The sequence below is a fragment of the Sus scrofa genome, chromosome 13 (genome assembly GCF_000003025.6).
Source record: "Sus scrofa isolate TJ Tabasco breed Duroc chromosome 13, Sscrofa11.1, whole genome shotgun sequence".
NCBI classification, from domain to species: domain Eukaryota; kingdom Metazoa; phylum Chordata; class Mammalia; order Artiodactyla; family Suidae; genus Sus; species Sus scrofa.
Window position 1 is genome coordinate 30676389 of NC_010455.5, and position 26602 is coordinate 30702990.

General features: G+C 41.8%; 1 protein-coding gene across 41 annotated transcripts in view; it reads right to left on the reverse strand.

Moving 5' to 3' along the window:
* MAP4 (microtubule associated protein 4) overlaps positions 1-26602 on the reverse strand; it is a 172135-nt gene that overhangs the window by 43340 nt on the left and 102193 nt on the right. For 34 of the 41 annotated variants that reach the window (XM_013981614.2, XM_021070599.1, XM_021070587.1 and 31 more), the window contains 5 exons: positions 15266-15388; positions 8881-8994; positions 5196-5330; positions 2739-3848; positions 1645-1767 (listed from right to left, as the gene is read on the reverse strand). In XM_013981614.2, the coding sequence (XP_013837068.1) occupies positions 1645-1767; positions 2739-3848; positions 5196-5330; positions 8881-8994; positions 15266-15388 (1605 nt within the window). The remainder of the gene's footprint in view (positions 1-1644; positions 1768-2738; positions 3849-5195; positions 5331-8880; positions 8995-15265; positions 15389-26602) is intronic. The other 7 variants (XM_021070579.1, XM_021070593.1, XM_013981619.2 and 4 more) reach the window with 1 other exon arrangement.

The following is a 26602-nucleotide window of genomic DNA, read 5'->3' on the forward strand; positions in this document are numbered from 1 at the left end:
TTGTCAAGTCTAACTCAGTAAATGATTTCAAAGAACATTAAAGTAATTAGATAGTGGAGTTCCCATCATGGTGCGGTGGTTAACGAACCCGACTAGGAACCATGAGGTTGCAGGTTTGATCCCTGGCCTTGCTCAGTGGGTAAGGATCTGGTGTTGCCATGAGCTATGGTGTTGGTCATAGACGTGGCTCGGATCCTGTGTTGCTGTGGCTGTGGTGTAGGCTCCGATCGGACCCCTAGCCTGGGAACCTCCATATGCCATGGGTGCGGCCCTAGAAAAGACAAAAAAAAAGAAAAGAGAGAGAGCGACTTCGCTATTGTTTTTACCTTTCCAATATCCTGAGAATCCTCTCGTTTACTTAATACTTCAGGCCAATTACTATTTTTCTCTGAAAACTGCTAGGCTTTAAGCAACCCACAGCATTTATAACATTTAATATGGTAATTAATCAGCAGCTATCTGGTGCCATCTCTTATACTATTTAATTCAATTAATATATAAATCTTTGGTTTTGGAGTTCATACCTAGGAACTTCTTTCACCATCAAGGCTATATAATATAATCACACAAGGGCCAGGACCCAGGCTTAAACATTTGGGTGCCTCAGCTTGGTGTCCTTTATACACAATGAGGGCTTAATAAATCTTTACTGATATTCTGAATCACTAAAACAACATTTTAAAAATCACGTTTATGGGAGTTCCCGTGGTGGCGCAGCAGAAACAAATCCAACTAGGAACCATGAGGTTGCAGGTTTGATCCCTGGCCTCGCTCAGTGAGTTAAGGATCCGGCGTTGCCGTGAGCTGTGGTGTAGGTTGCAGACGCAGCTTGGATCTGGCGTGGCTGTGGCTGTGGTGTAGGCCGATGGCTATAGCTCCGATTGGACCCCTAGCCTGGGAACCTCCATATGCTGTGGGTACAGCCCTAAGAAAAGCAAAATAATAATAAAATAAAAATCACGTTTATTTAGCTGCTACCTAGTGCTAGACAGTGTTTGAAGCACTAGAGATTCCAAGTGAAGGAAGTCTTGGTCCCTGCCCTCAAGTTCTCATTCTAAACACAGACACAGGGAATTGCTAAGTTGATAATCACATGCACATGCTCTGGCTTATCATCAAAAACGTGTAAAGTTCACTGAATAATTGAGCTCGAAAGCCAAAAAGCATCTTAGGGTACTTTAATGTATATAAGAATTACCTCGGGGAACTCGTTAAAATGCATATTATGATGTCACCTGAGGAGGAACCCAAGATCCTGTATTTCTAACAAGCTCCCTGGTAGCTTAGATGCTGCTGGGCTATGGAACATATGGTAACTAGCAAGGGTGTACAGAATATCTGACCAATTCATTCATCTTAGAGCTGAGTAAACTGAGACATACGAAAGCTAAACAACCTGCCCAAGGCCGCACAGGATAGAACAGTGAACAGCTGTATTGGCTTAGATGTGCTAGGTTGATATAGTGATAATTTAAAAATATGTAGCAAGCTGAATTTCTGCCTAAACAACACAAAATCTGTTTGAGAAAGAGAGCTGACTTGGTGAACGATACTGCTGATTGTTACCTCGCCGCAAGGAACGACATCTCCTACCATCAGGTCATCTTTCCCAGTTAAAGAGGTCACTTTGTTCGCCTGACTTACCTGAGGTCTCTGAAGGAAGTTCAGGAGGTTGAGTACTGAATGGTTTCTTTTGCTCTAGTTTTTCTAACACAGAGTCCTCATCTGTTGGCAAGCTGTGCTTCTGGCCTGTGGCTGTGACTGGTTCTAAAGGCAAAAGGAAAGACAACACAGGTTTTCAGAGAAGCACTGCTTCAGCTATTTCTCCACCTTCTAGAAACTGGAAATGGGAATAGTTTTTGAAGAATGAGAAATGCTCTTATGAGAGCAGGAGAACAATGAAAAGTGGGGTTTCAGGGGCGGGCGGGGGGGGGGGGAGGCGGTGTTGGGAGGATGGTTGGTTTTCTTAGGGTGGAAAAATAACAAACATTTTTATGTGGTGGGAATCATCTAATGGAAAGGGGATTAAAATCATGAGAGGCAGGAAGACAGAACGGCTAGGGCAAAATACTTATGTAGGCAAGAGAAGACGAGATCTAATGCAAACCAAAGCTTCTGCCCTTTACTACTAGAAGCAGGGACAGTTAACTGACTGCAACAGGAGGGAAAGTAGAGTCGATGGATAAGGATGAAAGTAATTCTGTAAACAAAGGAGTGGAAGTTTGTGCATGTTCTCTTTCTCTTCAATTATCTGTAAGAAAAACAGGAAGATGAGCAGAGAACAAGGATGGAGAAGGTACTGCAGGTTGGAGGAGGGTGACAGTGAGATAGAATTATCTAGGAGAGTAGGAATGTGTACGGACTTGCAAAATACAGTGTGACTGGAGTTCTCGTTATGGCTCAGTGGTAACAAACTCGACTAGGATACACAAGGACTCGGGTTTGATCTCTGGCCTCATGCAGTGGGTTAGGGATTCAGCGTTGCTGTGAACTGCAGTGTAGCTTGCAGACACGACTTGGATCTGGCATTGCTGTGGCTATGGCGTAGGTCGGCAGCTATCGCTCTGATTCAACCGCTAGCCTGGGAATTTCCATATGCCATAGGTATGGCCCTAAAAAGACAAAAAAAAAAAAAAAAAAAAGTGTGACTGTCTTTATGTTGCCCAGTATGATGTCTGTCCTTTCTGGGGAGCACACCCTGGGGGACAGAAACAGCGCAAGTAAGCATATGCCCATACCTGGTGACATCACGAGAGGAGGTGCAGCTAACTGTTCCTCATTGCGGAGAGACTCTAACTGGGAGTCCTCACTTGTTTCTTCCTGTGTCCACATAATTCCCATGTCCTTAACTGGAACCGGTGCCACCTCTGCTTCTGATGATGGTGCAAGGGTCTTGGCTGAAGCATCATTGTTGGATGGGGCCATCTCAGTTTTTGGAGGCACAGCAACATCCTTAGTCACCTCTGTCTCTGGGAGCACAGCCACATCTTTGCCCAGGGCCATCTCTGTTTCTGGAGGTAAAACCACATCCTTGCCCAGGGCTACCACTGTTTCTGGAGGCAGGGCAACATCCTTGCCCCGGGCCACCTCTATTCCTGGGGGTGAAGCCATGTCCTTGACTGGTGTGACTTCTGTTTCTGGAGGTGAAACCACATCCTTGCCCAGGGCCACCTCTATTCCTGGGGGTGAAGCCATATCCTTGACTGGTGTGACTTCTGTTTCTGGAGGTGTGGCCATATTCCCAGTCAGGGCCAACTCTGTTTCTGAGGACAGGGCTACATCCTTGGCTGAGGACAGTTCTGTGGCTGATACAATGTCTGAAACCAGTTCCACCTCTATTTCTGAGAGTGATGCTATACACTGGGCTGAGGCCATCTCTTGGTCTGTAGGTAGTACTATGACCTCACCTTGGGCCACATCCATTTTTACAGGTAATGTCCTCTCTGTTTCTTTGAATAGTAGTATGTCCTTGGCCGGGGCTGCTTCTGTTTCTGTGGGCAGCACCATGTTCTCGGCCAAAGACACGTCTGTTTCTGTGGGCCATACAACATCCTTAACCGGTGCTTCCTCTGTTTCTGTGGGTAGTGCTATGTCCTTGCCTAGGACCATGTCTGATTTGATGGATGATTCTGTGTTCCTGGCCAGTGCCACATCTGGTTTGGGAGGTGGTTCCATGTCTTTAGCCAATGCCACCTCTGTTTCTGTGGCTGAGACCACATCCTTGGCCGGGATCAATTCTGATTCTCTAGATGGTGCCATGTCAACAGCCATCAGTCCCATCATCATTTCCAATGCTTTCGTTGGTGCCCTCTCTTCTAATGATGACATTTCTACATCCTCAGCTGGCTCTAAGGGAAATAAGATGGAAATTTAGGATCCATCATTGTCTGGTCATAGCTCTTCATTCATCTTACTTTCTTGGAGCACAAGACGATCTTGGCTTTCGTGACTGTAAGATCCTAAACATTACCAATGCATTTGTGCCTACGCTTTGACAGTCTCAATACTTAGAAGACTAGAATACTGGGAGAACAAACAATGGAGGAAGAAAGGTAGAGGAGACCAAAAAATAAGTCTAGGAGTCCCCACTGTGGCATAGTGGGTTAAGAATCCAACTGCAACAGCCCAGGTTGCTGCAAAGGTGCAGGTTTGATCCCCAGCCCAGCACAATGGACTAAAACGATGCAGTGCTGCCACAGCTGCAGTGTAGATCGAAGTTGTGGCTTGGATTCAATCCTTGGCCCGGGAACTTTCATATGCCATGGGTGTGGCAAAAAAAATTTTTTTTAAATAATCACAAGTCTAAAATCCCAAATAACAGGTACACAATTAGTATCAGAAAGAGAGCCTATGGGACATCAAGAAAACTCCCCAGAGTGCTAAATTTGCACTGAATCACAAAGGGATTTTTTTTACCCATCATCCCTAAGTGTTGTATTTCAACTCAACTTAATTCTTCCAGCTGAGAAATCAGTTACTTAAGTTATCCAAATCCTCACAGACACTATGTCAGGTCCTTCACCTGCTGAGCCACAATGGGAACTCCCTCAGTAACTTAAGTTTAAAAATACTTGAGTTAGGTTAGGTTAGAGTTAGGCTGTGGCTCAGTGGTAACGAACACAACTAGTATCAATAAGGATGTGGGTTCGATGCCTGGTCTCACTCGGTGGGTGAAGGATTTGGTGTTGCTGTGAGCTGTGGTGCAGGTCACAGTTGCCACTTGGATACTGAATTGCTGTGGCTGTGGTGTAAGCCTGCAGCTATAGCTCTGATTCAACCCCTAGCCTGGGAACTTCCTGTATGGCCCTAAAAAAGCAAACAAACAAATGAAAACTTGCAATAGTTGTGAAAATTTTAATTGTATTGCTGCATAAGGCTAAAAATGCCTGATAGGAGTTCCCACTGTGGCACAGTGGAGAGGAATCCGTCTAGTAACCATGGGGCTGAGGGTTCAATCCCTGGCCTCGCTCAGTGGGTTAAGGATCCGGCGTCAGCAAGAATTATAGTGTAGGTTGCAGATGTGGCTCGGATCCCAAGGTGCTGTGGTATAGGCCAGCAGCTGTAGCTCTGATTCAACCCCTAGCCTGGGAACCTCCATATGCTGTGGGTGCACCCCTAAAAAAAGAAAAAAAATTAAACATACCTGATTATTTATATTGATTATTAGTTGATAAAGAGGAATTCTAATATCTTACCTGCCATGGGCTGCAGAGGTTGTATAACAGCTATGGGGGAAATTAAAGGCTCTGAGTGTGGAGGGTTGGGAGCTTCCACAGACCATCCCTGAGGAACAACAGCTGCAGGAGCAAACGTGTCACAGGGAAAGAGACCTAATATTAAAACACAAACAAAAACATTTTTGAAACTAAGCCAACACTGAGGGAAAAAGACATCTGATATTTAAAATCAGTTTTATAGGCGTTTCTACTGTGGCACAAGGGGATTGGTGGGGTCTCTGCAGCACCAGGACTCAGATTCGATCCCAGCTTCACACAGTGGGTTAAAAGATCCAGTGTTGCCATAGCTGTGGCGTAGGTTGCAACTGTGGCTTAGACCTGATTCCTGGCCTGGGAACTCCATATGCCATGGAGCAGACAAAAAGGGAAAAAAAAGAAAAAAAAAAAAAAAAAAAGAATTCAACTGTGTTGACTTGGGTTGCTGAGGAGGCAAGGGTTCAATTTCTAGTCCAGGAACTTTTTATGCCTCAGGTGTGGCCACAAAAGAAAAAGAAAAAATTTGCCAAAACCTTTTCAAAGCAATCAGAATGAACAAACTGCAACTACAAGTAGTAACTACTGACAATCTTTAGATTTGGTCAATTGTTAGGCTGTCACGCCATTAATCAGCATTGACTGATCACCTTTTACAATGTTTTTCAAAGATACCAAAGGATGAGCTCTTGCTTCAACATCACAATTAATAGCATAATGTATAGTTAGGGATTGTGAATCAATTTCCTCACCTTCACAGTGATGTTAACGAGATTAACACCTTTCCAACATTAAAGGACAATTCTGTGAAAATGCTTTTTACATTATTAAGAATTAGGCAGATATAAAAGCATTATTATTATGTTGTCCTCTGCCAGACATAATAATCACATGGTCCTCGCCATCAAGATTACTACAATCTAGGGAGTTCCCGTTGTGGTTCAGTGGTAACGGACTGGACTATCATCTCTGTTAACGCAGGTTCGATCTCTGGCTTTGCTCAGTGGGTCGGGGATCTGGTGTTGCTGTGAGCTGTGGTGTAGGTCGAAGACGTGGCTCGGATCCCGAGTTGCTATGGCTGTGGTATAGGCTGGCAGCTGTAGCTCTGATTCGACCCCTGGGCCTGGGAGCTTCCATATGCCACAGGTGCAGCCCTAAAAAGCCCCAAAAAGCAAAAGGAGAAGAAAAAAAAAAGATTATTATAATTTAGCTAGATAGGCAAGGTAGTCACATAGCAAATAAGGTAAAGTGTACAGTATGGACTAAATGCTACAAGAGCTTAAAAACAACCATAAAGACCAGAATAGTCACAGAAGGCTTCAGAGGAGAAGCAAGAGCAGGAAAAGAGGAGAGAGTAGTCAACTTCAAGGTTGGAGATCCCTGAGCAAAGAAAAGAATGAAGATACCAAGAATGCTTCTGAGACTGAGATTAGTGATTCAACAGATCTTATATACCAGAGAGGGGAAATAGGATTAGAACCAGAGAAACTGAAGAGAAGGGGGGAAAAGTCTCATGTCTTAATTATGAAAATGAGATAATGATTATAGAACAGGGCGTCAGAGTGATCAGTGTAACAGGTATATCCAGAATTAATTTTAAAGGGGGGCAGGAAGTCTGTCAGAAGACTACAGAAGTGATCTAGGCATGAAGTGACAGGGGCTTGCGCTGAGGTAAAGCACAGAGAACACAGGAGAAGAAAGTTGCTGTAAGGAAAGTCAATGCAAATTAAATGATTCATTAGCTAGTAAGCTGAAGAAATAGGAGTCAAAGCTAAAATTGAAGTGTCAGAAGAGATGGACAGCATCAAAGTCAACTCATTTAACATCCTTCTCCCAGGATATTATCAGTCCAAAGCAGAGCGTAAAAGAAACGTATTATTAGCCTGGATTTTTACAAATACAGAATTACAAGCATTATTTGTCTCTCTCTTTTTTTTTTTTTTGGTCTTTTCAGGGCTGCATCCACGGCATATGGAGGTTCCCAGGCTGGGGGGTCTAATCGGAGCTGCAGCCGCCGGCTTACACCAGAGCTACAGCAATGCCAGATCCAAGCCATATCTGCGACCTATACAGCAATGCCGGATCCTTAACCCACTGAGTGAGGCCAGGGATCAAACCCGCAACCTCATGGTTCCTAGTTGGATTTGTTTCCACTGCACCAGGACGGGAACTCCATAAGCATTATTTGAAGCAGGACTTACGGATAATGGGTACCAAAGGAAACCAGAATATGTCACACCAAAATATGCTTTTTCAATATAAAAACTCTGAGTTGAAGGCAATTTAACAAACAGCAAACCAAGAAAAAGCACCCCCCTTTTCTTCCTAAAGGCAGGATATACATTTTCCTTTTGCTGGGGATAAACTCTTATCAGGCCAGGGAGAGCATCAGAAGACTCTGCCAACAAACCTGTCTCTAGTTCCCTCCCACGTATTTAGCCTTCCCATAGTAGGACTTTTGGAAGCATAAAACTGTTTCTGTCATTTCTCTATAAACTTACTATTCTTTGTTGGGGATGTTATGCAAACTGAATCTCTAAGCTACCACTCTGAGTTACTTTCCTCCCATGTGATGTATGTTGCATGCATTAATAAACTTTTTTTTTTGTCTTTTTGCTATTTCTTTGGGCCACTCCCGCGGCATATGGAGGTTCCCAGGCTAGGGGTCAAATCGGAGCTGTAGCCACCGGCCTAAGCCAGAGCCACAGCAACGCAGGATGCGAGCCGTGTCTGCAACCTACACCACAGCTCAGGGCAACGCCGGATCCTTAACCCACTGAGCAAGGGCAGGGACCGAACCCGCAACCTCATGGTTCCTAGTCGGATTCGTTAACCACTGAGCCACGACAGGAACTTCAATAAACTATTTTTAAAATTAATCTGTTGTTTTATCAGGGCCTCAACTGAACATCTCAGATGAGCAGAAGTTTTGCCCACCCTACACTACCTTGCCCACATTCATGTAAAAAGTTATACAAAACCAGGAATGAGAATACTATTAATTAATAAGGTTAGTTTATGTTTACTACGTACCAGACACTATGTGAAGTACTTCAATATAATTTAATCATCACCACATCTTTAAGGTCAGAGCTACTGTTGACCACTTTTTTTTTTTTTGTCTTTTTTTTTGCTATTTCTTGGGCCACTCCCTCGGCATATGGAGGTTCCCAGGGTAGGGGTCTAATCGGAGCTGTGGCTGCCAGCCTACGCCAGAACCACAGCAACGCGGGATGCGAGCCGCGTCTGCAACCTACACCACAGCTCACGGCAATGCCGGATCATTAACCCACCGAGCAAGCGCAGGGACCAAACCCGCAACCTCATGGTTCCTAGTCGGATTCGTTAACCACTGCGCCACGACAGGAACTCCTTGACCACATTTTATAGATAAAGGAACCAAAGTTTAGAGAGGACATAACTTGTGCGAAGCCTTAAGCTAGTAAAATGTGGAGAGAGATTCAGGCCCTAGGACATAGAATTTAATACCCTACGAGAAGAAGCAAGCAGACCCTGAGCAGGCCAACACTGACTTCTAATCTAGGAAGAGCCTTGTCAGAGCCAGAGCCCCTGACATAACTTTGCCTCGTGGTTAACTTCAAAGGTGAGAGATTAAAGGCCACAGCAATTGTATGGAGTTAGGACATAAATCCAGTTGGAGAAGTCGTACCGTAACTGTTTTTCAGGGGATCGTTTGGTTCTGTAAATGCTGAAGCATCGGTTGTTCCACTGGGAAGAAAGAGCAAATCTTCCAGGCCATCATCACGATGCATCTTAAAGGGATCTGGAATAAAGAAGGAATTTAAAACTCATTCTCAGTTAATATAACCAGAAAGATTAGCATTCTTTTTTTTTTTTTTCGTTATTGTATTCTTTTAGTCTTTTGTGTTTAGATCTGTTTTTTTTTTTTTGTCTTTTTGTCATTTCTTGGGCCGCTCCCGCGGCATACGGACGTTCCCAGGCTAGGGGTCTAATTGGAGCTGCAGCCGCCGGCCTACGCCAGAGCCACAGCAACGCGCGATCCAAGCCGCGTCTGCGACCCACACCACAGCTCACGGCAACGACAGATCCTTAACCCACTGAGCAAGGGCAGGGATCGAACCCGCAACCTCATGGTTCCTAGTCGGATTCGTTAACCACTGCACCACGATGGGAACTCCAGCATTCTTTATTATCCTATGATGAATACTGATTAGTTATAGAAGAGTTGTCAACAGCGAGTTAATTAAGTTGATATGAGACTGAACATGGTAAGGAATCTAATATCCACTAACTCATTCGTTATAAGTTAAAAATCTCATATTCCCTATGATTTGATTATCTAAATTAGACAACAAATACATAAAACTGAAAGTACAGCTAATGCTTAAGTCTATACTATACCAGGAGGTGAAAATACAAATACAGTTACATTTTCAATATGTATTCAGATATTCATTTTAGCTTATTAAAAAAAAACCCAAAACAACAGAACAAATAAAAAAGACATTTTCACTGCCTGTGGGCGCTTTGGAGAAACGTGCATTTCAAAACTGCCTGAATGAGACAAGGTGAACAGCTGGCATCTTAAGAGAACTCAGGAGTTGGCATGATAAAGGCACTGAAAGCATCAGGTAAACTCTGTACCTTCTTACATGAAAAAAAGAGCAAAACCATTCAGGCCAAGCAAGAATTCTGTTCTCTAAGGAGGCCATCTCAAAATGTAGCACACACCTGAATCATCCTGAAGGCTTATAAAAACAGGTTGCTGGGCCCTAAGAATCTGCTTTTCTAACTAGTTAGTTCCTCTGTGAATGCTAATTTCCTTAAGGCACTTTAATTGTCAGAGGCAGCTGCACTGAAGCCCAGCCCTAAAGAGAATATGCATTCCTGTAGCTCTGAGGCATTAAAGGAAAACAGGACACTTAAACTATCAAACTATCAACAAGAATAACTGTTGTATGGTTTTTTGCACATTAGGAGGGGAAGAATGCTAAATCATATGTAAAAATCAAAGAATTATACAAAATTCTGTCATTTCTTCATTACAATTTTACTGGGTGCCTATGACATGGCAGACCCCATGTGCTATAAAAACCCAAAGATGTGTAAGGGTTGGGGTTGAGAACATTTAGGAGATGGATACATTTTAACTGAACTCCAGGAATATCTTCACTTGATAAATATTTAAGCTGAGAACTAAAGAACCGAGTGGTTGGCAGAGGGATGAAGACCCTATCTTTCTCTATCTGCCTTCCCTGCCTTAGTGATCTCATCCCATCTCACAGCTGAAAATTCCTTCTATAAGATGATGACACTCAAATCTCTATCTCCAGCCATCTAGACCTCTCCCCTCAGGTTTTTTTTTTTTTTAATTACTCAATGAATTTTATTACATTTATAGTTGTACAACAATCATCACAACCCAATTTTATAGCATTTTCATCTCAAACCCCCCCCCAGCTCATCCTCCCAACCCCTCATCTCCCCTCATGTTCAAACTGCCAACTCTTAATGTATAAAATAAAGCCAAAAATCTAACAAAATCTAGTAGTTTCCCAAACCACTCCTCATACAGTCTTCCCATCTCTGATGGCATTCTATCTTTTTGGTCAAAAAAACCCTGGAGTCATCCTTGATCTCTCTGTCATAAACCACATCTTGGAGTTCCCATCGTGGCACAGCAGAAACGAATCCGACTAGGAACCAGGAGGTTGTAGGTTTAATCCCTGGCCTTGCTCAGTGGGTTAAGAATCCCGAGTTGCTATGAGCTGGTGTAGGTCGCAGACTCGGCTTGGATCTGGTGTTGCCGTGGCTCTGGCATAGCTTGGCTGCTGTAGCTTGGATTAGACCTCTAGCCTGGGAACCTCCATATGCCATGGGTGCAGCCCTAAAAGGACAAAAAAGACAAAAAAAAAAAAAAGGAAGTCACCATTGCTGGTCAGTAATTAAGTCCTGACCTAGATGGCTTCACTGATGAATTCTACCAAACATTTATTTAAGAAGAATGAAAACCAGTTTTTCACAAATGCTTCCAAAAATATTACAGGGCGAACACTTCCCAATTCACTGTGTGAGACCAGTATAAAACTACACGAAGACTTTACAAGAAAGGAAAATTACAGACCAACGTCTCTGCTAAATATGGATGTAAAAATCCTCAATATATGTTTATATATGTGCCAGCATATAAAACTAATTACACACCAAGACCAAATGGGATGCATTGCAGGAATGCAAGGTTGGTTTAATATCCAAAAATCAATTAATGGAAAACAAATGTATCAATAGAATACAAAAATAAACCAAATCATTATCAACAGATGCAGAAAAAATACTTGACAAAACTCCAACACCCTTTCATGATATATCAAACACTGGGCAAATAAGGACAGAAGGCATTTTCTGACAAATGGAATCTAAAATCCCCTCCCAACCCACCCACATAACACCATACTTAATGGTGAAAGACTGGATGCAGTTCCCTAAGACCAGGAACAAACAAGGATGTCTGCTCTTGTCACTTCTATTGAACATTGTACTGAAGGTTCTAGCCAAAGCAATTAGGCAAAGAAAAGAAATAAAATGCATCCAGATAGGAAAGGAAGAAGTAAACTATTCTTCTATATGACAAAATTTTATATGTAGAAAATCCTAAATTATCCACTAAAAAATCACTAGAACTAATGAGTTAGGTGAGAAGATACAAGCTCATATAAAAAAACCAATTCAGATTCAGAATAGTCTAAAAATAAAATTAAAGCAATTCCAAGAGTTCCCATTGTGGCTCGGTGGTAACGAACCCAACTAGTATCCATGAGACTCAGGTTCAATTCCTGGCCTCACTCTGGTGTAGGTCACAGACGTGGCTCAGATCTGGCATTGCTGTGGCTGTGTATAGCTACAGCTCAGATTCAATCCCTAGCCTGGGAACTTCCATATGCCGCGGGTGGGACCCTAAAAGACGTCCGAAAAAAAAAATCCATTAATAACCTTAAGAATAAAATATTAGTAATAAATTTTATGAAGAATATAAATTTACACTCTAAAAACCATAAAAATATTGTTGAGAGAAATAAGATATAGAAGTTCCCTGGAGGCTCAGTGGATTAAGGACCCCATGTTGTCACTGCTGTGGCTCTGGCTACTGCTGTGTTATGGATTCAATCATTCAATCCCTGGCTCAGGAGCTTTCGTATGCCATGGATTTAGGCCAAAAAATAAATAAATACAATGGCAACAACAACAACAAAAAAGGATGTAAACACATGGAAAAATATTCCTTGTTTCCATGTTTAAGGACTGGAAGACTGGAGTTCTCACTGTGACACAGCAGGCTAATGATTGTACTTGTCTCTGTGGAGGTAAGGGTTCGATTCCCAGCATAGTGCACTGGGTTAAGGATCTATCACTGCTGCAAATGCAGCTGCAGTGCAGGTCCCAGCCTGGCTCAGATTCAACCCCTGGCCTGGGAACTTCGATATGCTGCTGGTGCAGCCAAAAAATTAGGAAAAAAAAAAAAATTGTGCTCCAAGGACACTATTAAGAAAAGTAGAAGAAAACCTGTGAAATGGGAGAAAATATTGCAAGTCACAAATCTGATAAGGGTCCAGTATGTAGAATATATAAAGGACTCTTACTGCCCAAAAAAAGACAAATCAATTTTTAAAAATGGTCAAAGGGAGTTCCCGTCATGGCGCAGTGGTTAACGAATCCGACTAGGAACCATGAGGTTGCAGGTTCGGTCCCTGGTCTTGCTCAGTGGGTTAAGGATCCGGCGTTGCCGTGAGCTGTGGTGTAGGTTGCAGATGCGGCTCGGATCCCACATTGCTGTGGCTCTAGTGCAGGCTGGCGGCTGCAGCTCTGATTCAACCCCTAGCCTGGGAACCTCCACATACCATGGGAGCTGCCCTAGAAAAGGTTTAAAAAAAAAAAAGGTTAAAAAAAAAAGACAAAAAAAAAAAAGTCAAAGGATCTGAATACACATTTCTCCAAGGAGGATACACGAATGGCACATATAAGCACATGAAAAGACAAAAAGATAATCAACATCATCAGTCATTAGGAAAATGCAAATCAAAATCACAAGATACCATATCACACCCACTAGGTTAGCTATAACTTTATTAAAAAGGGAAAACAAGTGCTGTCAAGGATGTGGATTGAGTGCAAACCTCAATGGTGCAGTTGCTTTGGAAAACGGCTTGGCAGTTCCTCAAACGATTAAACATAGAGTTACCATTTGAATACAATTCCAATCTAATACATACCTGAGAAAAATGAAAGTGTGTCTACACAAAAATGCATACATGAATGCTTTCAGCATTATTTACAATAGCTTAAAAAAAAATGGAAACCACCCAGAGGTCCATTAACTAATGAACAAAATGCATCTATGCCACAGCCACAGCAACACAAGATCTGAGCCACAGGGTTGACCTACATCACAGCTCATGGCAAAGCCGGATACCTGACCCAAGGCCAGGGATCAAACCCACATCCTCATGGATACTAGCTGGGTTCATTACCACTGAGCCACAACAGAAACTCCACCAACATTGTTCTTTAAATAATAAATATTTATTATTTATTAATTTTTTAAAGAATAAAGTTCTAATCTATTCCACAAAATGCATGTACCTTGAAAATATTGGGCCAAATGAAGAAAGCCAGCCACAAAAGACCACATATTATTATGATTCCATTTATATGAAATGTCCAGAATAGAAAACTTGTAGAGACAGAAAGTAGATTAGTGGTTGCTTAGTGCTGGGTTAAATAAGAAGGTAGGGGGTGTCATCTAAAGTATACTGAGTTTCTTTAAGAGGTGATTAAAAATATTCTAAAACAGACTCTAGGGATAACTGTACATATGTGTAAATGCCCAAAAAATCCACTGAATTGTACTTTTTTTTGCTTTTTTGGGCTGTACCCACGGCATATGGTAGTTTCCAGGGGTTGAATAGGAGCTATAGCTGCTGGCCTACCACCACAGCCCAGCAATGCCAGATTTGAGCCACGTCTGCAACCTACATCACAGCCCACGGCAACACCAGATCCTTAACCTGTTGAGTGAGGCCAGAGATTGAACCTGAGTCCTCATGGATGATAGTCAGATTCGTTTCCGCTGACCCACAATGGGAACTCCACTGAACTGTACACTCTAAATAGGTGAATTTTATGGTATGTGAATTATATCTTAATAAAGATTTTAAAAAGAATTACATATATCTAGGGTAGCCAATAATTGGAGAATGGTATAGAATATCAAGTACTAGATCATTTGGAACCAGTTACAAGTGCCTTCTAAGTTAGATAGCAAAAAAAGAAGCCATACATAAGTGGAAACAAATAATCTGCCTAACTGTGACATAGAAGCATCAATGCTACTGCTTTGAGGTCCTTCTGTAGTCCATCCCTCCTGCCACTTCCAGCTCTAGGCAACTAGAGCTATGATTTTTTTGTCTCTATAAATTAGTATCAGGAGTTCCCATGTGGCATAGCAGGTTAAGGATCCGGTGTTGTCAGTGTAGCAGCTCAGGCTGATGGTGAGGCATGGGTTCAATCCCTGGCCCAGGAACTTCCATATGTGTCAGGAGCAGCCAAAACCAAAAAAAATAGTTTGAATTTTATAGAAATTGGGTATAAGCATTAGTCTCTTTTGTCAAATGGGGATAATATATCATTGGCAGAATTAAAAAAAAAAAGAGATGCAGATGATATGTATATAAAGGCTCCAGCACTGTGCCTGGTACAAAATAAGCATTCAACAAATGGTGCTATTCTTACTATAATGATTCCTTTTGGAAGGATTATGGTTCTAAGGTACTATCTAGTGTTTTCAATGAATATGAATTTCAGTTAGTGTACTCAAAACAGGTTTTGAAGGGGAGAGAACTAATGGGGCACCTGCCTCAGAAGGAGGAATAAATAGAGAGGAAAAAGGGCCAAGTGCTCATGGGAAACAATTATACCTTGGTGTGGTTTATGAGCTATATTTAGGAGTCATGCTGTGGCTTTTTCATGTTTATGTCATAGTTCACACTCAACAGTCACAAAGCAAGCCTTGCACTTACCAGTCTGGATTGGATTCACCCCTTGCTCAGGTTCAAAGCAAAAGTTTGTATTTTCTGGCCAGTTCTGGCTGTTTTGATATTCCTGGTAGGCCATTTTCTCTTCAAGGAATTCCGTTGGAGACACTTCAGAGAAACAGGAAACAAAAGTTACAAGATACCACTGTTTTCTCCTCCACTAAAGGTGAATTTCTACAGATATTTCTACAAGCTAATACAATAGAGAACAATCATCTAGATAGTGCCCTTGAAGAAAACTTTTTTTTTTTTTTTGGCTGTGCCTATGGCATTTGGAAGTTCCTGGGCCAGGTTTTGAGCCTGCAACACAGCAGCAACCCAAGCCATAGTCGTGACAATGTCAGATCTTTAATCCACAGAGCCATCAGGGAGCTCCAAAGAAAAATTTTTAAAAATTTTACAAAAGACTAAAATAATCAAAGAATTGAAAACATTAAGCCTGTTCCCAGGTTTAAAATACTGTAGGAGGATTTCTGGTGATGAACATGTGAAAAGGTTAATGATTTTTATACACAAAAGGACAAGTATAAAACTGAACAAAATTGGCGAAGGCAAGTCACTAAATTTTTTAAAAATCCAGATCTAAATAAATGGAGAGATACACAATGTTCATGAATAGAAGACTCAATGTTGTTAAGATGTCTAGTCTCAAATTCATGCAGTTATAATAATAAAAAATCTAAGCAGCATTTTAAAAAAAATCAACAACTATATTCCATAACTTATATGAAAATGAAAAAAACATGGAATAGCCAAAATGAGTTTAAATAAGCAAGGTGGACAAGTATTTTTTCAATAAATGATATGGAAAAACTGGACACTTATTTCACACCACATGCAAAACTATCTCCAAACAGATTAAAGACCTAAACGTCTCTTACTTCTGGTGTCTGCCCCCTTGGTGGCTGGATTTGGTACAGGGGCTTGCTGTAGGCTTCCTGATGGGAGGGACAGATGCCTGCCCTGGTAGGCAGGCTGATACCTATCCCTCTGGTGGGTGGGGCTTGGTCTCTGCGTGAGACTGAGGCTGCTGTGTGCCTGGGGGATCTTTAGGCAGCCAGTTTACTGCTGGTTGGGGCTGTGATCCCACCCAGATTATTGTTTGGCCTGGGGCTTCTCCATGGGTGATGGCTGGGGCCAGATTTTTGCAAAATGGCCACCTCCAGAGAAATGCACACTGATGAACATTCCCAAGAGTTTTGCCTCCAATGCAAAATAAGCCACAGTCATCCCCTGTTTTACCAGGAGATCCTCCAAGAACTGCAGTCAGGTCCGACCCAGATTCCTATGGCGCCTTAGCTTTGCACTGGGGCCCAGTGCACGTGAAAGTCTGTGTGCGCCTTTCAAGAATGTGGTCTCCATTTCCCCCAGTCCCGTGGAGCTCCTGTGCACAAGCCCCACTGGCCTTCAAGGCCAGATGCTCTGGAGGCTCTTTCTCCCAGTGCCAGATCACCAGATGTGGACACCACATGCAAAATTATCTCCAAACATATTAAAGACCTAAACATAAAGAGCTAAAACCAGATAGAGGGCTAAGCCACCTGTGTGGCAGCGGGTAAACTGTCAGGCCTGTGTCTTCAGTTGATGGGGCCCAGTGGATTTTCATTCTTTCTTTCTTTTTCTTCTTCTTTTTTTTTTAAAAGAACCCCCTCCCCCCAATTTAAATATAGTGGCTATGAAGTTAACACAAAAACTTGCTGGAAGGAGAAATTGAGAGTGTAAACTCTAGCTCTTTTTTTGAAAAAATAAAAATAAAAATAAAAAACAAAAAACAAAAAACAAAACCTGCTCAAAATTCAGTGGATTAATTAAGTGTTCACTGGTGGTCCTTCAACAGATGTCTCTGTTTCAATCTTCCAAGTCCCTCCCCCAGAACCTGCAGAGAGCTGTCCAGTGAAGCATGAGCCTGTGTTTGTTAGGCTGAATCCAAGTGACAGAAGAGTGATGATGGAAGTTAGTGCTCTATTTTTCAATGATCCTCCAGCCCTACTATGAAAACCAGGAAAGTCTTTCAATGAACTGTGGGATTATGCAGTTGTGGATGCCTTTTTCTTTTCTTTTTGTCTTTTTAGGGCCGCACCCGTGGCATGTGGAGGTTCCCAGGCTAGGGGTCAAATCAGAGCTGTAGCCGCTGGCCTACACAACAGCCACAGCAACACAGGATCCGAGCCGCATCTGCAACCTACACCACAGCTCACAGCCAACGCCAGATCCTTAACCAACTGAGAGCCCAGGGATCAAATCTGTGTCTTCATGGATATTAGTCAGATTCGTTTCCACTGAGTCATGATGGGAACTCCCGGAAGCGTTTTTCTTGAGTGACATAACTGAACAGAATTTAGAAGTTGAACTTTGTCCCCATGGACAGCACTGGGTGTTTTTATTTTTTACTCCCTGGAAGAAAAAACGAGTGGGAACAAGAACTTGATCTATCAAATTCAAAGTGTCCAGAAAGAGACAAAATGGGAAGGCCAAACTTATCTTCCTTGGAGTTATTTTCCACCAAGTGTGAAAAATTCAATTCATTTGCAATTTATGGATCAAAAGATAAAAGAAGCTATGAAGCTCTCTACCCAGTAGCTCAACATGAACTGCAGCAAGGACAAAGACCTAGTTTCCAATGATGGGAATTCTTCAAGCCTTTCAATTTTAACATACTGCATGGAGAAGGATGGAAATAACCAGAATCAGACCTGATGTACAGGAGTACAAAAGATAATCATATCACTCATTCTTTTCTCTACCTTTTAAGGTAAACCAATAATAAATATAATCTCTTTCAAGATACCAAGAAAAAAAAGAGCTAAAACAAACAAACAACCCCCCCCCCAAAAAAAAACCCCTAAAACAGACAAATAAACTGGTAGAAAAAAACACAGGGAGTTCCCATTATAGCTCAGTGGTTAACGAATCCAACTAGGAACCATGAGGTTGTGGGTTTGATCCCTGGCCTCACTCAGTGGGTTAAGGATCCAGCGTTGCTGTGAGCTGTGGAGCAGGTCACAGACACGGTTCGGATCCCGAGTGCTGTGGCTCTGGTGTAGGTTGGTGGCTACAGCTCTGATTAGACCCCTAGCCTGGGAACTTCCACATGCCATGGGCTTGCCCTATAAAAAGACAGAAAGACCCCGGAAAAAAGAAAAAAAAGAAAAAAAAAATACACGGGAGAAAAATCTCTGTGACCTTAGTTAAATTAGGCAAAGATTTCTTAGATATGCCCCCAAGACAACCTAAAAAAGAAAAAATTGAGGTGTTCCCGTTGTGGCACAGCAGAAACGAATCCGACGAGGAACGATGAGGTTGCGGGTTAGATCCCTGGCCTTGCTCAGTGGGTTAAGGATCTGGCATTGGCATGAGCCATGGTGTAGGTCACAGACGTGGCTTGGATCTGGTGCTGCTGTGGCTGTGGTATATAGGCCGGTGGCTCTAGCTCAGATTAGACCCCTAGCCTGGGAACCTCCATATGCTGTGGGTGGGGCCCTAAAGAGACAAAAGACAAAAGAAAAAAAAAAAAAAAAAAAAAGATAAATTGGACATCATCAAAATTGGAAACTTCTATTTTTCCAAGATATCACTAAGAAAATGAGAAGAGAAACCACATTCTTGAAGAAAATATTTGCAAATAATAAATCTTAATAACAACAAAAAAACAAACAACCCAATCAAAAAATGGGCAGAAGACTTTTCTCTAAAGAAAACATATGGACCAGTAGGCACATGAAAAAATGCTCAACATCACTAATTATTAGAGAAATGCAAATCAAAACTACAATGAGATACACCTCACACCAGCCAGAATGGCCATCATTAAAGTCTACAGATAACAAATGCTGGAGAGGGTGTGGAGAAAAGGAAACCCTCTTACACTGTTGGTGGGAATGTAAATTGGTTCAACCACTAGGGACAACAGTATGTAGGTTCCTCAGAAAACTGAATATAGAACTACCACATGATCCAGCAGTCCAACTCCTAGGCATATATCCAGACAAAATTACAATTCAGAGAGAAACATGCACCCTTATTTTCATAGCAGTACTATTCACATAGCCAAGACGTGGAAACAACCTAAATGCCCACCTATAGTTGAATGGATTAAGAAGATGTGGTACATATATACAACAGAATACTACTTAGCCACAGAAAGACCAAATAATGCTATTTGCAGCAACATGAAACTAGAGATTATCATACTAAGTGAAGTAAGTCAGAAAGAGAAGGACAAATACTGTATGATATTGCTGAAATGTGGAAACTACAATATGGCACAAATGAACCTATCTACAGAACAGAAACAGACTCAGAGAATAGACTTGTGCTTGCTAAAGGGGAAGGGGGAGGGGGAGTGGGACAGATTGGGAGTTTGAGGTTAGCAGATGCAAACTATTACATTTAGGATGGATAAGCAGTAAAGTCCTAACATATAGCACAGGGAACTATATCCAGTCTCTTGTGATAGATTATGATGAAAGGTAATGTAAGAACGGAAATGTAGGGAGTTGCTATTGTGGTAGGTTCGATCCCTGGCCTTGCTCAGTGGGTAAAGGATCTGGCGTTGCCGTGAGCTGTGGTGTAGGTGGCAGATGAGGCTTGGATCCTGCATTGCTGTGGTTGTGGCTATAGGCTGACAGTTGTAGCTCTGATTTGACCCCTAGCCTGGGAACCTCCATATGCTATGGATGTGGCCCTAAAAAAAAGAAAAGAAAGAAAGGAAATGTATATATGTACATATATGTCTGGGTCACTTTGCTGTATAGCAGAAATTAGCACAACACTATAAATCAACTACACTTCAATTAAAAAAAATAAAAATGGCCCAAGGGAATCTAATAAAGATATTGGTACATATACTGATTGTTCAAAACTGTTTATGTATTTAATATGGGGAAACAGCTATTTCACTTTTTGTTTACACTTGTGTACAGTTTTTATTCTCTTTCCCTGATTTTATTTATAAAAACGTTGTCTCTTGGAGTTCCCGTCGTGGCGCAGTGGTTAACGAATCCGACTAGGAACCATGAGGTTGCGGGTTCGGTCCCTGCCCTTGCTCAGTGGGTTAAGGATCCGGCGTTGCCGTGAGCTGTGGTGTAGGTTGCAGACGCGGCTCGGATCCCGTGTTGCTGTGGCTCTGGCGTAGGCCGGTGGCTACAGCTCTGATTCAACCCCTAGCCCGGGAACCTCCATATGCCGCGGGAGCGGCCCAAGAAATAGCAACAACAACAACAACAACAACAAAAAAGACAAAAGACAAAAAAAAAAAAACAAAAAAAACAAAAAAACAAAAAAAAGTTGTCTCTTGAATCTGATAAAAAACTGAGGCAGTTCTCTCTTGTGGCTCAATAGGTTAAGGATCAGGTGTTGTCACTGCAGCACCCTGGGCTAGGAACTTCTGCATGCTCTGAGTGTGGCCAAAAAGGAAACAAAATACTGAGTATTATAAAAAGGAAATCTCTTATACTACAATTATAAATAACTCAATTTTTCACCCAAGAAAATACACAAATGGAAAACATGTTATGAAAAGTTCATCATCATCAGTCATTAGGGGAATGCAAATTAAAATCATCATGAGATGCTACTACATAACCACCCAAACAGTCATGGTCAAAAGGCCTGACAACACCAATAGTTTGTGAGGATGTAGAAAAATAAAAGCCTTGTTCATTCCTGGACAAAATTTTTGTAAAATGGTACAGCTACATAGGAAAATAGTCTCATGTTTTCTTTTGTTTTTAAATTTTAATTTAAAAAAATTTTATGCCTGCATCTGTGGCAGATAGAAGTTCTTGGGCCAGGGATTGAAATCTGAGTTGTGGCTGTAACCTATGCAGCAGCTGCAGCAAATGCCAAATCCTTTAACCCACTGTGCCAGGCCAGGGATCAAATCAGTGCCTCTGCAGTAACCCAAGCCGCTGCAGTAGGATAATTAGTGCCAAAAAGGAACTCCTTCCTTTGCCTTTTTTTGGTTGTTATTGTATTAAAGCTTTTTAGGGTGGAACACATGGCACATGGAGGTTCCCAGGCTAGGGGTCTAATCAGAGCTGGAGCTGCCAGCTTATACCATAGCCACATCAATGCCAGAATGTGAGCCACGTCTGAGACCTACACCACAGCTCATGGCAATGCTGGATCCTTAACCCACTGAGCAAGAACAGGGATCAAACTCACAAACTCATGGTTCCTAGTCGAATTCGTTTCCACTACGCCATGATGGGAACTCCTGCTTTTTAAAATATGGCCTTTTAAGTGTTAACGCAACTTTTTTTTAAATAGGACTTTAAAAAACTATTTATTTATGTTTTTGGCTGCACCTATGGCATGCAAAAGTTCCCAGGCCAGGGAGTGAACCCGAACCACTGCAGTGACAATGCCGAATACTTAATCAGCTGATCCACATGGAAACTCTAAGTAATAGCTTAACTGAAATATAAATTCACTCTTTTAAAGTGTAGTTTTTAGTATATTCAGTTATTTAACCACCACTACTGTCATTAACCCAAAAAGAATCATATACTACTCCCCTTTCCTACTTTCTTCTAATCCTGAGCAATCACTAATGTGTTTTCTGTTTCTATGGATTTGCCTAGTCTAGATATTTCATATAAATGTAATTTTACAATATGTGGCCTTTTTTGCACTTAGCACAATGTTTCTAAGGTTCACCCATGTGGTAGCATGTGTCAGAACTTCATTTCTTTTTATGGCCAAATATAAATATATTCCATTTTATGGACATACCAGACTTGTTTATCCATTCATTTGATTGTTTATATTTTAAGCTATTGTAAATAATGCTACTATGAACATCCATGTGTAGGTTGTAGACATATGTTTTCCTTCCTATTGGGTATATATGCCAGGCTTTTGAACTGCTAGGTGATACAGCTATTTTATGTTTAATGTTTTTTTATGTTTAATGTTTTGAGGATCTGCCGAGGTTTTTCAAAGTGGCTGTACTGATTTACAATTCCAGCAGCAATGAATAATGGCTTCAATTTCTCCACATCTTCACCAACACCTGTTATTATGTGTCTTTTAAATCTTAGCCACTCTAGGAGTTCCCTTTGTGGCTCAGTGGGTTAAGAACCCAACTAGGATCCATGAGGATATGGGTTCAATTCTTGGTCTCACTCAGTGGGTTAAGGATCCAGTGTTGCAACAAGTTGTGGCACAGGCTACAGATGAGGCTCCAATCTACTGTTGCTGTGGCTGTGGATCAGGCTGGCAGCTGCAGCTCCAATTTGACCCCTAGCCTGGGAACTTCCATATGCTGCAAATGTGGCCCTAAAAATTAAAAACAAACAAAAAAACTTAGCTAGTCTAGATATTGATATAGTATGTGGATGTTCCCAGGCCAGAGATCGAACTCGAGCCACAACAGCATCCTGAACAGCTTCAGTAACAATGCCAGTTCCTTAACCCACTGCGCCACAAGGGAATTCCCAAGATTCACTTTCTTGATGATGTCCTTGGAGCCCAAAAGTTTTTAATTTTGATGAAGTCCAGTTTACCTACTTTTTTTGGTCACTTGTGCTTCTGGTACCCTATCTAAGAAACAAATGCCTAATCTAAGATTACAAAGATTTATGCCTATGTTTTCTTCTAAGTTTTATAATTTTACCTCTTACATATAGGTCTATGATCCAACTGCGGTTAATTTTTTATAAAGTGTTAGGTAGGGGTCCCAACTTCACTCCTTTGCATATAGCTATCCAGTTTTCCCAGCACCATTTGTTGCAAAGACTATTCTTCTCTCATTATCTGGGCACCCTTGCTGAAAAATATAACTTATTTCTAGACTTTGACAATTTCTTAAAATTTTAAACTCAGACTTACAAAATGATGCAACAATTCCACTCTTAGGTTTTAATTTTTTTTTTTTTTTTTTTTTTTTTGTCTTTTTGCCTTTTCTTGGGCCACTCCCATGGCATATGGAGGTTCCCAGGACAGGGGTCTAATCGGAGCTGTAGCAGCCAGTCTACCCCAGAGCCACAGCAATGCGGGATCCGAGCCTCGTCTGTGACCTACACCACAGCCCATGGCAATGCTGGATCCTTAACCCACTGAGCAAGGCCAGGGATCAAACCTGCAACCTCATGGTTCCTAGTTGGATTTGTTTCTGCTGCACCACCACAGGAACTCCCACATTATTCTTAATAGCTAAAAATTGTTAACAACCCAATATTCATCAATTGATGAATGGATACACAAAATATCATACATACATACCATGGAATTATTATTCCACTGTAAATGGAAATGAAATAGTAAAAAAAACTTCAACATGGAAAAAGTATTAGGTTAAGTAAGAAAAGCAAGACATGAAAGACTATATATTGATTCTTTTTATGAGTTTTCTAAAAAAGATAGCTATAAAGATAAGCAGATCAGTAGCTACCTGGACTATAAGCAGAAAGGGGGACTGAGTGTAAATGGGCTCAGGAGAACTTTAAGGGTGGTGCAACCATATGAAAAAAGGACTGTGGTGATGATGGCACAATTATATAAACTTACAGTGGATGAATTTTATGGTATACTAATTATCTCAATAAAAGAGTTAAAAAAAAATCTGGAGTTCCCCTCGTGGTGCAGTGGAAAAGAATCCGACTAGGAACCATGAGATTGAGGGTTCGATGGTGCCATGGGCTGTGGTGTAGGTTGCAGACACGGCTCGGATCTGGTGTTGCTGTGTCTCTGGTGTAGGCTGGCAGCAATAACGCCTAGCCTGGGAACCTCCATCTGCCCCAGGTGTGGCCCTAAAAAGACAAAAGACAGAAAAACAACAACAATAATAAAACAACAGCAACTAGGAGTTCTTGTAGTGGCTCAGGGAAATGAATCTGACTACTATCCATGAGGGCACAGGTTCAATCCCTGGCCTTGCTTAGTGCGTTAAGGATCCAGCATTGCCATGAGCTGTGGTGTAGGTCACAGATGCAGCTTGGATCTGTCGTTGCTGTGGCTATGGTGTAGGCCAGCAGCTGCAGCTTTGATTCAACCGCTAGCCTGGGAACCCTCATATGCCTCGGGGGTGCTGCTTTAAAAAGACAAAATAAAAAAAAAAAAAAAATTCTAGGCTTTCCAGGTTGCCTTTAATATATATATACCTCCTTGTTAGGGGCTATCAGTTTTTGTTAATAAGGGTGGAAATCGGAGTTTCTGCTGCAGCACTGTAGGTTAAGAACCCAACTGCAGGTGCTCGGGTCTCTGTGGAGACACAGGTTTGATTTCTCATCCTTTGGTTAAAAAAAAAAAAAGCACAGTTTTTAATCAGAGAAGCAGATACACTTTCCTCACACATTCCTTTTTTTTTTTTTTTTTTGTCTTTTTGCCTTTTCTAGGGCTGCTACCACAGCATGTGGAGGTTCCCAGGCTAGGGGTCTAATCAGAGCTGTAGCCACCAGGCTATGACAGAACGACAGCAATGCAGGATCTGAGCCATGTCTGTGACCTACACCACAGCTCACGGCAACGCTGGATCCTTTACCCACTGAGCAAGGCCAGGGATCGAACCCGCAACCTCATGGTTCCTAGTTGGATTTGTTAACCACTGCGCCACCACGGGAAATCCTCCCCACACATTCTTGAGAAGCATCTCTGGTTGTCTCCCCTCCACACTGAGGCAGCACAGTCTGGAGAGGCTCACCCAGGAGAGCATTCAGCAAGCTTCTGGCCAACAGTGTTATTAATGAGCATGTTTGATGAAGGCTCATTCTCACATCTTCATTCGGTGTTATTGACCTAGATTTCCTTCTTAAAAATCCACAGCAAAAGCAGGAAAACTCCCTTGCAGGAACAAAAGTCTTCAGAAAAGTGTGTGTGTGTGTGCGTGAGTGTGTGTGCATGAGTGTGTGTGTGTGTGTGTGCTTGTGCCCATACATTTTAGCATAATTGCAGTCTACTCAGAGAATTTATTTCAGTAAAAGAATGAAAAATGAAATTCAAAAGAAGCAATTTACATAATGCAATGGAAACAACCCTAGATACAACAACCTTGGGTTCTCCTATAAATGTAGAATGGGAAAAAAACAGTGGCCAGTTTCTATTTCTGTAAAATTGAAAGCATTTAACAGAAAAGGCAAATGGTGGGCGTTCCCATCATGGCACAGTGGAAACGAATCCGATTAGGAATCATGGGATTGCGGGTTTGATCCCTGGCCTCCCTGGGTGGCTTAAGGATTCAGCGTTGCTATGAGCTGTGGTGTAGGTCACAGATGCAGCTTGGCCCTGATGTTGCTGTGATTGTGGTGTAGGCCAGCGGCTACAGCTCGGATTAGACCCCTAGCCTGGGAACCTCCACATGCCGGGAGTGCAGCCCTAAAAAGACAAAAGAAAAGAAAAAAAGAAAAAAAAGCAAAGGCAAATGGTTAAAATACCAACTAATCAAGCAGTAATATCTATATATCAAAGCCAGAATAATTTTATCAGATAAGATCCATTCCAAGTGCAAGACAAACCACTAAGAGAGTTCCCATTTTGGCTCAGTGGGTTAAGAATCTGACATAATGTTCATGAGGATGCAGGTTTGATTCCTGGCCTCACTCAGTGGGTTAAGGATCCCATGCTGCTGCAAGCTGTGGCGCAGGTCCCAGATGCGGCTCGGATATGGTGTTGCTGTGGCTGTGGCATAGGCTGGCAGCTCCCATTCCAGCCCTAGCCTAGGAACTTCCATATGCTGCAAGTGCAGCCCTAAAAAGAAAAGGAAATAAATACAGAAAGAAAGAAAACCAACAAGATCTTATTATTCACTGAGTATAAGAAGTTTTATAAATAAAGTTTCAGATTCTACATTGCAAATAACCTTTAATAAACTACCACTTATCCAGTTTTGAAGTCAAATCAAAGAACATCCATAGTTACCTTATTAAAAAAACTATCAAAATACTCCTTGGAGTTCCCTGGTGGCTTAGTAGTTAAGGACTCAGCATTGTCACTGCTGTGGCTCAGGTTTGATTCCTGACTTCATGCTTTGGGTATAGCCAAAAAAAAAAAAAAAAAAAAAAAAAAAAAAAAAAAAACAACCATGGAAAAACCTATTTTTGCATATGTAAAATGCATTTACTTCATATACTTCAACTCAAACAACATTGTGACAGACTGAATGCAGCCGGTCTTCTATTAAACCAGACACTAAAATTTAGAAACAATACCAGGTTTCATGATAAATTTTAAAAAAGGTATATTTATTAATTGTTGCTACTTTTTTTTTTTTTTTTTGCTTTTTAGGGCCGCACCCACGGCATATGGAGGTTCCTAGGCTAGGGGTCAAATCAGAGCTGTAGCCACCGGCCTACGCCAGAGCCACAGCAATACCAGATCCAAGCC